At 49.8% G+C, this 15021-nt stretch overlaps 1 protein-coding gene across 1 annotated transcript; it reads left to right on the forward strand.

Moving 5' to 3' along the window:
- The first annotated feature begins 8209 nt into the window (after positions 1-8209).
- Positions 8210-14616, forward strand: LOC129704661 (coiled-coil domain-containing protein 71-like). The gene has a single exon (XM_055647937.1). The coding sequence runs from the start codon at positions 8501-8503 to the stop codon at positions 9113-9115; it is 615 nt and encodes a 204-aa protein (XP_055503912.1). The 5' UTR covers positions 8210-8500; the 3' UTR covers positions 9116-14616.
- Positions 14617-15021: the final 405 nt, after the last annotated feature.

Genomic DNA, 15021 nt, shown 5'->3' on the forward strand with positions numbered 1-15021 from the left:
TGCCCCAGAAGGTGGTTGAGGCCAGTTCACTGGCTATATTTAAGAGGGAGTTAGATGTGGCTAAAGGGATCAGGGGGTATGGAGAGAAGGCAGGTACAGGATACTGAGTTGGATGATCAGCCATGATCATATTGAATGGCGGTGCAGGCTCGAAGGGCCGAATGGCCTACTCCTGCACCTATTTTCTATGTCCATGTTTCTACACCTCTCATAATTTTATATACTTCTATCAGGTCTCTCCTCAACCTCCAACACCAGAAAACAATCCAAGTTTGTCCAACCTCTCCTTATAGCTATTGCCCTCTAATGCATGGCATCTTTCTGGTAAACCTCCTCTGCGCCCTCTCCAAAACCTCCCCATCCTTCCTGAAATGTTGTGACCAAAACTGTGCGCAATACTCCAAATGCAGTCTAACCTATAAAGTCCTACAGTGCCCTCCATAATGTTTGGGACAAAGGCCCATCATTTATTTATTTGCCTCTGTACTCCAAAATTTGTGATAGAAAAAAAATCACATGTGGTTAAAGTGCACATTGTCAGATTTTATTAAAGGCCATTTTTACACATTTTGGTTTCACCGTGTAGAAATTACAGCTGTGTTTATACTTAGTCCCCGCATTTCAAGGCACCATAATGTTTGGGACAAATGGCTCACAGGAGTTTGTAATTGCACAAGTGTGTTTAATTGCCTCCTTAATGCAGGTATAAGAGAGCTCTCAGCACCTAGTCTTTCCTCCAGTGTTTCCATCACCTTTGGAAACTTTTATTGCTGTTTATCAACATGAGGACCAAAGTTGTGCCAATGAAAGTCTAAGAAGCCATTATGAGAATGAGAAACAAGAATAAAATTATTAGAGACATCAGCCAAACCTTAGGCTTACCAAAACCAACTGTTTGGAACATCATTAAGAAGAAAGAGAGCACTGGTGAGCTTACTAATCACAAAGGGACTGGCAGGCCAAGGAAGACCTCCACAGCTGATGACAGAAGACTTCTCTCCATAATAAAGAAAAATCCCCAAACACCTGTCAACAGATCAGAAACACTCTTCAGGAGTCAGGTGTAGATTTGTCAATGACCTCTGTCCGCAGACGACTTCATGAACAGAAATCCAGAGACTACTCTGCAAGATGCAAACCACTGGTTAGCCGCAAAAATAGGATGGTCAGGTTACAGTTTGCCAAGAAGTACTTAAAAGAGCAACCACAGTTCTGGAAAAAGGTCTTGTGGACAGATGAGACGAAGATGAACTTATATCAGAGTGATGGCAAGAGCAAAGTATGGAGGAGAGAAGGAACTGCCCAAGATCCAAAGCATACTACCTCATCTGTGAAACACGATCGTGAGGGTATTATGGCCTGGGCATGAATGGCTGCTGAAGGTACTGGCTCACTTATCTTCATTGATGATACAACTGCTGATGGTAGTAGCCTCATGAATTCTGAAGTGTATAGACACATCCTATCTGCTCAAGTTAAAACAAATGCCTCAAAACTCATTGGCCAGCGGTTCATTTTACAGCGAGATGGAAACAGGTGAATTTATTATGGGGAACAAGGAAATGGCAGACGAGTTGAACAGGTACTTTGTGTCCATCTTCACTAAGGAAGACACAATCTCCCTGGTGTACTAGTGGCCAGAGGATCTAGGGTGATGGAGCAACTGAAGGAAATTCACATTAGGCAGGAAATGGTGTTGGGTAGACTGATGGGACTGAAGGCTGATAAATCCCCAGGGCCTGATGGTCTGCATCTCAGGGTACTTAAGGAAGTGGCTTTAGAAATCGTGGACGCGTTCTATAAATTCGGGATCAATTCCCGTGGATTGGAGGGTGGCTAATGTTATCCCACTTTTTAAGAAAGGCGAGAGAGAGAAAACAGGGAATTATAGACCAGTTAGCTTGACATCGGTGGTGGGAAAGATGTTGGAGTCAATTATAAAAAATGAAATTTGGATAGCAGTAGCAGGATCGGTCTGAATCAGCATGGATCTACGAAGGGGAAATCATACTTGACTAATCTTCTGGAATTATTTGAGAATGTAACTCGGAAAATGGACAAGGGAGAGCCAGTGGGTGCAGTGTACCTGGACTTTCAGAAAACATTTGATAAGGTCCCACATAGGAGATTAGTGGGCAAAATTTGAACACATGGTATTGGGGGTGGAGTACTGACATGGGTAGAAAATTGGTTGGCAGACAGGAAACAAAGAGTAGGGATTAACGGGTCCCTTTCAGAATGGCAGGCAGTGACTAGTGAGGTACCGCAAGGCTCGGTGCTGGGACCGCAGCTGTTTACAATATACATTAATGATTTAGATGAAGGGATTAAAAGTAACATTAGCAAATTTGCGGATGACACAAAGCTGGGTGACTGTGTGAACTGTGAGGAGGATGCTATGAGGGTGCAGGGTGACTTGGACAGGTTGGGTGAGTGGGCAGATGCCTTGGCGCGCTTTTTAAATCTTCTTTACCTCTGACTCACCAACTTCCAGCCAATCTTAGCTCTCGCTGCTTCTGGCTGTTCCTTCTCTCCTACCTTCTTGGCCCGATCTGAACCCAAATGAGCATGCGTTTTATATGCTGAAGAGAAAACTGAAGGGGACTAGCCCCCAAAACAAGCATAAACTAAAGATGGCTGCAATACAGGCCTGGCAGAGCATCACCAGAGAAGACACCCAGCAACTGGTGATGTCCATGAATCACATACTTCAACCAGTCATTGCATGCAAAGGATATGCAACAAAATACTAAACATGACTACTTTCATTGACATGACATTGCTGTGTCCCAAACATTATGGTGCCCTGAAATGGGGGGACTATGAATAAACACTGCTGTAATTTCTACATGGTGAAACCAAAATGTATAAAAATCGCCTTTATTAAAATCTGATAATGTGCACTTTAATAACGTGATTTTTTTTCTATTACAAATCTCAAATTGTGGAGTACAGAGGCAAATAAATAAATGATGGGTCTTTGTCCCAAACATTATGGAGGGCACTGTATAAAGCTGCATGTGATTTCCTGACCGTTCAATGCCCCATCCAATGAAGGCAAGCGTACCGTACGCCTTATTTACCACTCGATCTACTTGTGTTGTCACTTTCAGGGAGTGATGGACTTGGGCGCCAGGACCCATCTTCAGACCCTTCCCACCCAAAACATTGCCTATCCATGTTCTCCACAGATGAGATGAGCCACTGAGTTTCTCCATCAGTTTGTGTCCTTTTTTTGGTCTGAAGAAGGGTCCTGACCCGAAACATGGTCCGTCCATGTTCTCCATAGATGCTACCTGACCCGCTGAGTTACTCCAGCACTTTGTACCTTCTTTGGTAAACCAGCATCTGCCGTTCCTTGTGTCTCTCTCTCTTGAAAATGATTTAGTTCAATCGGAAACCAGGGTCCCATCTCTGAACAGGTCATGGGGTTAGAAGGTGAAAGCTGGTTGCAAGAGACTGGGAAACCACTTTAATGGCAACTTCCATGAAAAGGGAAAATGCTGAGCATCAGGAGAATGATTCGTGGATTACAACAAGTTCATGGCCCTCTGAACAGCTACATCCCAATGGGGAAAAGTGGCCCAACTGTGGGCAACAGCTATAGATAGCTTTAGGTCACAGCACTAGTGTGCAATGTTGCCAAAAAGATCAGTAAACCCAGGGATTGGGAAAAGAGAGTTGGCTCATGGAGACATGCACAGTGAGTCCGGGGAAAGTCAACATGATATCATGAGAAAGTCGATCTCAAAGAAACATGGTGAAGAATCTTCCACAGATTCCTCCAAAAGGAACGCTAGCAAAGTGTACGTGCGCTCTCCACTGACTGAGTACATCGGCGAATACGGAAATGGCAGGGGAATTAAACACATAGTTTGCGTTCTCTACAGAAGAATGTACAGAAAACATCTCAGAACAAGTCCAGGGTGGGTGGTGAACTGAGAGAAATGGACACGGATATGACAATGGTACAAAGACAGAATAGATTTAGATGGGATATGGACCAAATGCTGGCAGGTGGGACCAGTGTAGATGGGGCGTGTTGGCCGGTGTGGGCAAGTTGGGCGAAGGCCCCATTTCCGTGCCCTGTGACATGTGACAATTAAACACAAAAAGGACACAAAGTGCTGGAGTAGCTCCGCAGGTCAGGCAGCATCTCTGGAAACATGGACAGGTGACTTTTCAGATCGGGTCAGGTCCCGTGCTGCAACCACCTGAGTTACTCCGGCACTTTGTGTCTGTGGTATAAACCAGCATCTGCAAGTCTTTATTTCTACACTTGGCTTTTGGTGTTCTGGCAAAGACCTTTGGCTCCCCCTGCTGTTCAAAGTGTTTAAGTGTCAGTTTGTTCTTCATATTTTGCTTGGGCAACTTACAGCCCAATAGTATGCACATTAAATTTTAGGTAACTAACCTACAAACAACCCCACCCTGTCCCCAGAATTCTCCTCCTCTCTTCTTTTTTCCACACCTGAACCCACACCCATTTCTCGCCCCCCCCTACACCCATCCCCTGGCTTCTCGTGTCTCAACTCCTCTATCCTTATCTCAACACTTTTTTTTGTCTTTTCATCTCTGTCCTTTGTCCACCCATCTGCCAATCATCCTCCTCAGTTGCATTAACGTATCACTTGCCCGGCTTTCTCCTGCCCCCTATGCTCTTCCAGCTTCCCCCATCCCCATTACAATGAGTCTGAAGAAGGGTTCCAACCCAAAATGTCACCTAGCCATGTTCTCCAGAGATGCTGCCTGACCTGCTGATTTACTCCAGCTCATTGTGTCTTTTTTGGTACACAGGACTCTGCAGTGTAGACCTGTGCCTCACAGCGCCAGAGACCCAGGTTCACTCCTGACCTCTGGTGCTGTCTGTGTGGACTTTGCAATGTTCTCCCCGTGACTGTGTGGGTTTCCTCCTGATGCTCCGGTTTCTACCCACGCTCCAAACACGTGCGGGTTTGTAGGCCCTCTGTAAATTAACCCCCTAGTGTGTAGGGCAATTCTGTTATCTGGAGGTGATGATTGGGGAAGACAAAAGGGTGCAGTTGGTGGAATCTAAGAAGAATGGAGAAATAGAATTGTACAGAGTGGAAACAGGCCCTTTGGCCCAACTTGTCCACACCGACCAACATGCTTCATCTGCACTAGTCCCACCTGCCTGCATTTGGCCCATATCCCTCTAAACCTGTGCTATTCATGTACCTGTCTAAATGTTTCTGAAACGTTGTGATAGTCCCTGCCTAAACTAGCTCCTCCGGCAGCTTGTTCTATATGCCCACCACCCTTTGTGTATATTTAAAAAAAGTTACCCCTCAGGATCCTATTAAATCTTTGCCCCCTCACCTTAAACTTCTGTCCTCTTGTTCTCGATTCCCCTACTCTGCAACAGACTCAGTGTGCATTTACCCGATCTATTCCTCTCGTGATTTGGGGGAATGAATGTGGGAACCAGAGGGAGGGTGATGAGATCTGTCAGCAGTTTTGCACAGAACGTGCACATTCAATTTTGAATCTATGATAATGACAGTAATTATCACTTCCCCAAATTAACACCCACTGACATGCATTTATTTGGTCCCAGCAACTTCCTCCTCCTCCCCCTCCACCCCCTTGCCAAACCGTGCCTCTCCTACTACACTGCCAATGGGAAGCTGTGTGATTAGTTTGAACTTTGAATGGAGTCCAACTCAATGTGGAACTTCCCCTGAGCACAGAAAGGGTGCAGGGAAGGAACAAAGTTCTCCCAGTGACAGAATCGCACATCCTTTCAACATTTAACTTCAATTCCTTCCTCTGGCTTCACAACTTACACATTTACTTTAGACTTTACAGATACAGTGGGAAAGGCCTTTTGGCCCATCGAGTCCATGCCGACCAGTGTTCACCGCAAACACTAGCACTATCCTGCACACTTGGGACAATTTTACTGAAGCCAATTAACCTGCATGTCTTTGGAGTGTAGGTTTGGAGGCATAAATAGCTCCACAAGACATCAAATTCAGGGACGGGTAGGGTGGAAAGGTTTAAGTTTATTATTGTCACATGTACCGAGGTACATCAACAGCTTTGTTTTGCATGCTATCCAATCAGATCAGATAATACCATACATAAATACAGTCATGTCAAACTCAAGTACAATAGGTAGAGCAAAGGGGAAGATACAGAGTGCAGAATATAGTTCTCTGCAATGTCGTGCACCAGTTCCACAGACAAAGTCCAATGTCCTGTGAAAGTGGGGATGATCAGAGCAGAGGACATAATTATGAGTCGCATAGTCACACAGCACAGAAATGGGCCCTTGCCCATGTCGCCCAAATACGCCATCTACACTCGTCCCATCTACCCACGTTTGGCCCATAAGGCAGTGGAGGCCGATTCTCTGGATGCTTTCGAGAGAGTTAGATAGAACTCTTAAAGATAGCGGAGTCAAGGGATATGGGGAGAAGGCAAGAACGGTTTACTGATTGTGGACGATCAGCCAATAATCACAGTGAATGGCGGTGCTGGCTCAAAGGGCCGAATGGCATACTTCTGTCATTGTCATGCTCCTTGTCAAATGCCTCTAAACCTTAGACACAAAGTGCTGGCTTAACTCAGCAGGTCAGGCAGCATCTGTGTAGAACATGGATAGGTGAACCTTCCTCAGACTGTGGGAGGGGAAAACTAGAGGCAATATTTTGTTTTTAATTTTGGGTTTTTGCTTCCAGTTCCTCCCCCCCACTGAATCACTGAAGAAGGTTCTTGACCCAAATCATCACCTATCCATGTTCTCCACAGTTGCTGCCTCACCCGTTGAGTTACTCCAGCACTTTGTCTTTTTCTGTACAAACCAGCATCTGCTGTTCCTTTTTATTACACTTATCCTACCCTTGAGGCACCCCCTCAGTCCCGCCCCTCCCACAGCGTGGCACTCCCTCACTGCCCCTCCCACAGTGTTAGCCCCCATTCACTTTAGGAGGGGGGTACGTCAGGGATGTCCCGTGTCCGGCCAGCTGTATTCCATCTGTGAAGAGCCATTCCTGTGCCATCTCCAGAGGTGGTTGGCAGGCCAGGTGGTTCTCTCAGCCTACGCCGATGATGTCCTTCTCATGTTCACCGACCCTGTCGACCTGCGGAGGATGCGTGAGTGCCAGCAGGTTTTCTCGGCTGCATCCTCCGCCAGGATCAACTGGGGGAAGTGTTCTGATCTCTTGGTGGGTTAGTGGAAGGTGGACTCCCTGCTGGAGGAGATGGCGGCTTATGCGTGGAGCACCACACACATCCTCTACCTGGGGGTCTACGCGAGTCCCACTGAGGGGGCTTGGCCGGTGAACTGGCAGGAGCCAGAGGCGAATGTGGTCACCCGGCTGGGGCGTTGGTCAGGCCTCCTTGGCGTGCTCTCTTACCGGGGGAGAGCATTGGTCATAAACCAGCTGGTGGTCTCTATGTTGGGGTACCGGCTGCCCACTCTGGTCCCGCCCTCTTTATTTGTCACCATGATCCAGATGAGGTTGGTGAACTACTTCTGGGGAGAGAGGAATCATTGGGTCTATGCTGGGGTTCTGAGTCTCCCATTGGAGGAGGGCGGTCAGTCGCTGGTTTGCGTTCCGTACCCAGGAGTCGGCTCTCGGTCTCAGGACCCTGTGGAGGTATGTGTATTCCGAACGTCCTCCTAGATGGCACGCGCTGGCAACGTACTTTTTCCGCCAGGGTCGCTGCCTCCAGGAGGGCACACAGGGTCCCTTCCCCAGAGCCGGCCCCAGGCAACATGATCCTCCTCTCCGAGATGCCCAGCGTGCCGTTCCGTGACGCTGAGAGGCGGGTACTGTACAGGCTGCTCCTGCACACTCTGCACTTCCTCGCCCTTGTCTTCCATGTGGACACGCCCTGGCGGTCCGTGTTACCATCTGACGGCGGGAGTGGTCCCCAGTGGAGGTCTCTCTATAGGGGAGTCCTCCCCCTTTACATCGGGGACCTGGGGTGGGGAGTGTTGCACATGGCTGTGGCCTGTAACAGATACTTGAGCCGGTTCACGGACTCGCCAGCCGCCTGTCACTTCTGCGGCGAGGAAGAGACCGTGTTTCATGTGTACGTGCAGTGTGAGAGGTTGCAGCCCCTGTTCAACTATCTGAAGGGGCTGCTCAAGTATTGGCTACATTTTAGCCCCACATGGACTTTGTAAATTGGCAACAACAGTCATACTCTAAGCCCCGCCCCCAGTGACGTAAGAACCGGACGTGACGCGTGGGAGGGGCGGACCCTGGCAACTGTTTCCGGCCGGCGCAGGGTGAAGGCCGCGAAGCCTCGGCCTCGAGTTGTTGACCGTTCCCAGGGCGGAGGCAGGCGCCCGAGCCCAGAGGCAGTAGAGACGCGTGGCCGTGCGGCCTGCGTCAGGCCCCGGTCCCAGAGCCGCGCCGCCGGCCCGAACCCCGGACTGAGTCCCAGGCTCCAGGGCCGGGCCTCAGGGCCATCTCCAGGTGCCAAGCCCAAGGCATAATATATCCCCAGGCCCCGGCCTTGCCGGATGGCTGCGGCCCCGGAAGGGCCGGCGGTGCAGGCCTGGTCCCGGGTGGCGGTGGTGGGTCCCCGGGCGCTGCGGGACGCGCTGGCGGTGTTGGCTCCCGAGTGCCGGGGCGACTCGCAGCGGCAGCTGCTGAACATGGTGCAGGGGCTGCGTGACGAGGGCTGCCTGCCCACGGTGCTCCGCAGCCAGGATGTGTACGGCTACACGTCCAGCACATGCCAGGTGCCGCCGGCCTGCAGCGCCCACACCCGGCCCGAGCCCCGGCCCCGACACCAGAAACCGCCGGCCGACGCCAAGCTCCCACATCGGCGAGGCTGGCTCCGGCCCCCGGCCCCGGGGGTCAGGCTGCGAGCCGTGCCGTGCCGGGTGCAGCACCGCTACCCCGAGCGCAGGACCGGGGCCCGCAGGCTGAGTCAGCAGGAGGCCGGATCCCGGGAGTTGAACCCGGAGGAAGAGGAGGAGGAGACGGCCCGGAGGCTGCAGCTACTCCGCTCCAAGGTCATCAAGGTGGACGAGCCGTCGTCGGACGAGGAGGTGCGCAGGAAGGCCCAGAGGATCCTGAGGGTCAACCTGTCGCCCGTGGTGGAGATCAAGCCCATCACCTACCCAACATAGCCCCCGGCTCGGCGCCACGACCTCGCCGCCACTCAGCACGCACCGGCCCTGCCTTTGAGCTGCCATCTCTGGGACGGCAACACCTGGGCCCGCTCCTCGGTAGGGGCAGGAGCCTATACCTACCACATCTGGAAAGACCTGTCATCGGGGCAATGACTCAGGACCTGCAACATCTGGAAACGAATGACTTGGGATGTGGAACATCTGGAAAGGGGCGTAGGTGGGGTAACATCTCTGTACCTGCAACATCTGGGGCCACATTTTGGGGGCAGTGATTTTGGCCTGGAACATCTGGAGACTTGTGTCAGTGGTGCAAGGACAAGATCAGCAACATCTGGACATGTGCACCAATGGGACATGGAACATCTGGATATGTGCACCAATGGGTAACAGCAGAACATGCAGCATCTGAAAACGGGCACCAGTTAGACAATGACTTAGGGTGTGCAACATCTGCATACAGAGGTCGGTTGAGCAATGATTCAGGCTTTGGAACATCTGGATACGTGCACCAGTGGATGACAATTAAGCACATGTGACATCTGGAATTGGGCATCAGTGGGACACAATCAGATGTCATTGGTTCACGTAGCCGTACGTCTACGTGCGTTCCCCGTCTCACTCTGCCCCCAGTTAGTGCTGCTCCCTACTTTACCAGGTGGGGAACCTCTGCCCCGTCGAGCTAGTGAGATTGTGGTCTGCCAGCCACTCTACTCCTTGCCCTGAAGGATTCTGCAGTTTACATTTCTGGTGCTTCATAGAAAGTGGACAGGGTTTCAGGGGCAGCAGTGACAAAACCCTTGCCTACGTCTACAGGGCTAAAGGGCCTCCAACTGTGTAGGTATATTCATACCCGGCCTCGGGATATGAGCCACCATTTGGAGCCGGTAGCTGGCTTAGAAGGGGGTCTCAGGGTCATCTCCTTAAATAAACCTCCAGCAATATGGTGGATTCAATCCTCGGATTTAAAGTGGATCTTGCTTTAAACGGGGAAGACCGTTCCAGTGCTTTGAGTGCTGGCATTACTCCACTCTGCTTGGGCGGGGGGTGCAATTCCCAGCGAGTGCAATATAAAACATGAGGTGGTACTGGGTAGTTTAGTTTCGTCCCCGGTCTCCCCGATAGTCTCCATTCCCCCGTGGACTGTGTGATGATCACATCAGAGCAGAGTGGCTGTGAGCATTCCTCGTAGACGTGTACAGGCTAGTACCTCTGTTGCTTTCAACACATCTCCTTTCACCTCTTCCCTAGGACAAGTTTACATTGAGTACCCTTGGGGCTCGGTAGTTTGTGACTCTTTGGGAATGATTGTTTGCTGTGCTGTGGCTCTACCTGGCAGAGTCACGTCAAGCTCTGGGGGGCAGGAATCACCGGATGGACTGGAGATGAGTTTCCTGTCCAACCTGCTGTCTGTGAAGCCTTCGTGTGGGTCTCTGTCTGGGGAAGACTAGAGGGAAAACATCCCTCTGTCACTAAAACTGTCCAGGCAAGCTGTGATCACTGCCGCCCTGGGAGGAGTTCTGGTTTTGCAGGACAGGATAGGGGTAACGATTATTTTTGGGGTTGAGGAGGTAGGACTGCAGGGGACGTTAGATGAGCATTGGATAGATCCATCCCGTAGCGAGTGGCTGGGTTACAGACCCTGCCACAAGTGGGCACAGATTGCCTGCCGCCGGGAGGCTGCTGCAGTCAGTACGTGTGGCCTTCCAGTCAGGGTGAGCTAAGCGGAGGGGCAACTGTCTGGCTCATCCTCAGGGCTCCTGTACCTCGGTTCCAGCCCATGATACGTGGTGTGCCTGCCAGTCCCTAACGTGAAACAGCCGCCAGATTACACCAGGCAGCCCATTGCTTGCCGTTGGCACACTGCATTGTCCTATTCAAGCAGCCCTGCATCGTCAGCCATGTCCACTTCCTCCCCTAACAACCTTAGTCCTCGACACTCTCACTGAATAACAGTGGCCACGTGCTCAGGTGAAAGAGGCAGCTTCCAGACAAATACCAAAGAACCCGTGGGCTGGTATAGACCGTAGGACAGCACAGCCACAGGCCCTTCAGCCCATAATGTCTGTGCCAAACACGATGCCAAGATCAACTCGTCTGCCTGCACGTGATCAATTCCCTGCATATCCATGTGCCTGTCCAAAAGTCTCCTGAACTCCACTGTTGTATATGCTTTCACCACCACCCCTGGCAACACATTCCAGGCACCTACCACCCTCGACATAAAAAAAACACTTGCTCCGCACATCTCCTATGAAACCGGCCCCTCTCACCTTATGGTTATGCCCGCTAGTATTTGACATTTTCATCCTGGGAAAAAGGTTCCGAATGTCTAACCTTCAGATAATGGCCGAGCCTTCAAATGCTTTCAGATTCTGAGAATCTAATCTGGGCTACCTTTAATCGCAGAAGTGTTCTTATGCCTTAGAACAGTATTTTAACCTAGTTACATAAAGCCAGCTAAAACATTTACATATTCCTGTTGAAATAAGGAACAGAAACATAGATAACCAGATAACCTTGCCCGCCCTTTTTGATCCGGATCTGGGCAGGTACCCCAGGCTGTGGTCGAGGCAGCCTAGTGTTTTGTTGAAACAATGTACTGCAGATGCTGATTTACCAAGAAAAGTCACAATGTGCTGGAGGAACTCAGCAGGTCAGGCGGCATCTGGAAAATGTGGATAGGTGATGTTTCATGGGTCTGAAGAAGGGTCCTGATCTGAAACGTCGCCCATCTATATTCTCTAGAGATGCTGCCTGGTCCGTTGAGTTACTCCAGCACTTGGTGTCTGTCCAGTCTGGTGCTTTGTCGTAAGCAGTGACCGTGAGGCTGACAGGATTATTTGCAAAAGGCCATCAGGTCGAAGGGTCTGTTTCAGAGAGGTAAGCTACCACCACGGACCCGACTACATCTCCAGCCTCACCACCCTCCAAGCACAGGTCTCCTCAGCCCCTCCCCTATGTCCTTTCAACAAGATGTCCAAACCGTTAAACCCGCTGCTGTTCACCTTCCAGTGTGGGGGGAGAACGGGCTGGTGTGGAGGAGGAACAAATAGCCGAGTGAGTTTGTGTCAGATTACTTAGAATGTCGAGACTGACTCCCTGTCATTTGCAGCGGCACAAGGTACTGCAGATGATTCTTTACCCAAAAAAACGCACAAAGTGCTGGAGTAACTCATTGGGTCAGGCAGCATCTCTGGAGAACATGGATAGGCGATGATTTGGATCAATCTGAAGCACGGCCCGGACCTGCAACATCACCTATCCATTTCCTCCAGAGATGTTGCCTGACCCAATGAGTTACTCCAGCACTTTGCATCTTATTTTCCCCTTATCATTCACGCTTTGTTGACTTGTTACCCGACACATAGTCGTACAGCTCAGAAACGGGCCTTTCGGACCATTTTATCCATGCTAACCAAGATGCCCCATCTAAGCTATACCTGCATTTGGCCCAAATATTTCTAAATCTTTCCGAACAATGTACCTAACCAAATGTCTTCTAAATGCACCTGCCTCAACTACCTCCTCCAACAGCTTTTTCCATATCACTGGTGTGTGTTGGTGTTGGCCAAGTGTAGGGAATGGTTAAGGAGCCAGATCCTTTCATGAGCATTTCCCCTGGGTATATATTTTACATGATCGGTGGGTGGAACGTTTGATTGATTGAAAGATATAGCATGGGAATACACCGTCCAGCCCACCGAGTCCACGCTGACCATCCATCATCCGTTCACACTAGTTCTATATTATTCCACTTTTTCAACCACTCCTTATACACTAGGGGCAATTTGCAGAGGACCAATTAACGTACAAACCCGCATGTCTTTGGGATGTTGCATGTGCAAACTCCACACACACAAACAGCACCCAAGGTCTGGATCGAACCCGGGTCTTAGTTTAGTTTAGTGATACAGCGTGGAAACAGGTTCCTTAGCTTATTGAGTCCATGCTGACCAGCGATCACCTATACACTAGTTCTATCCTACACACTAGGGACAATTTACAGAGGCCAATTAACCTACAAACACGCAAGTCTTTGGAGTGTGGGAGGAAACCCATGTGGTCACAGGGAGAACGTACAAACTCCGTACAGACAGCACCCATAGTCAGGATTGAATCCAGATCTCTGGTGCTGTGAGGCAGCAGTGCTACCTGCTGCGCCATTGCAATACCCTCCCTAAATTCTACTGCCCTCTTTCTTCCTCATTCCCCTCTAATATGCTGCTTTATAACCTACCTCTGACTGAGCTGTAGTTCATCCTAGTGACTGTTTCATTGTTCAAGCTCACTCACATTCCTGCTAAGATCTGCTTCTGTTTGTCACAGGCAGTGGAAGTAAATGCAAAGTATGTGACCTGACGCCCCACGAAACACGAGGCAGAGAGGAACAGAGCAGGAATTAGTGAGTTTAAATAGATTTACAATGCAGTGTTATAAATGATGAATGCAGTGCTTGGAGTGTCTTTAGCTCAGAGTGCACTTCCTTTCAACAGCACTTTGTTGGTATGGTTTGACATGCCTGGTGTTGATTGCAACGCAGGCGGCCTCTCTCGGCAAAGGTCCAGATTTGATGCACGATATATAGAACGCAGTATTAGAGGCGCAAGGAACTGCAGATGCTGGAGTCTTGAGCAAAATGCACAGTGCTGGAGGAACTCAGCGGGCCAGGCAGCCTTTGCGGAGGGAGTTTCATTAGGTTGTGATGCAAAGCTCCTGATCAGTCTGAAGAAGGGTCCCACCCCGAAATGTTGCCTGTCCATTCCCTCCCCAGCCGAGTTCCTCCAGCAATTTGTGTTTTGCCCAAGGCTTATTGTGGAGGGTGTATCTAGCTGGAATGTCAGCGTGGCACTCGGTAGCCATTTAATGTGGCACCGTGCCTGAGTGTCAGTGGTGACCCTCAAAGTAAAATACCACAACCCCCCCCCCCGCCCGTGTGTGTGTGTTCAGGCTGAGCACTGGAGTGACTGTTCAACGTAATGCGGCAAGTCTCCGATGAGTGGCTGTGTGACGGGTGGAACCTGTCACCACAGTATCATGGACACTAACGTCCCTGAAACCAACGGCCATTCCTGGTTTCAAGGTTTTCAACTGTGTCTTCCCATCCATCGGTGAAAGTTTCAGCAACAATTCGTTAAAGCCAAAGTCGGTAATCGTGCCAATGGTTCAACGCGCAAAAATATGGATGAGGCAGTCCCCGGACATCAGTTCTTACCTGGTTGCCCCTTGAATACAAACTCTGAACGTTTAAATGTGTTAATGAAACTGAACAGGAATTATATTTGTTGCATCGCTGAGCATTTTAGTGTCTGTAGCTGTCTGACTGTTGTATCTGTCACTGTATTAATCAAGACTAGCGGTTTAAGGAATTTAATAATTATTTGTGCTTTTACAGTCTGCAATTCAGCTGCATTTTGAACAAAATCACTGTGAATTATGAAATAACTGCCGGCAAATTGGATGAGTGTTTTTAAAAAGAAAATCTGTGCCAATATTTTGAATGTTTTTTGCAATGTCTCTTTATCATGGAATTTGGGTGTTTCGAAGGTTAGCCCTGGGTTTTAAGTTGAGGGCCAGTGTGTGAGTGAACATGGGGCATGGGGTTTCATTTAATCCCAGGAGTAGCAGAGAGCAGCGTGGGGGGAGGCTGGTTCCAGCTGCCAGACAGGTGAGCACCACAGGTAGACACAGTACAGGTTCAATCTCACCCTACCCCCCCTCCACGGCAGGGCATGGGCAGCGGGGATTGAAACCCCCAGGAGTGACATTGGTTGGTTTACCAAAGGGCCGATTATCCCGAGCATAGGAAGTCCTTTCCCACGCTATCAAATCATTTGATTCCATGGAGTCCGAGTTACTCTTGCTCAGAGTGAAGTTTGTTTCCTACATGAAGCAGGGCGATGAAC

The sequence above is a fragment of the Leucoraja erinacea genome, chromosome 16 (genome assembly GCF_028641065.1).
Source record: "Leucoraja erinacea ecotype New England chromosome 16, Leri_hhj_1, whole genome shotgun sequence".
Lineage (NCBI taxonomy): Eukaryota > Metazoa > Chordata > Chondrichthyes > Rajiformes > Rajidae > Leucoraja > Leucoraja erinaceus.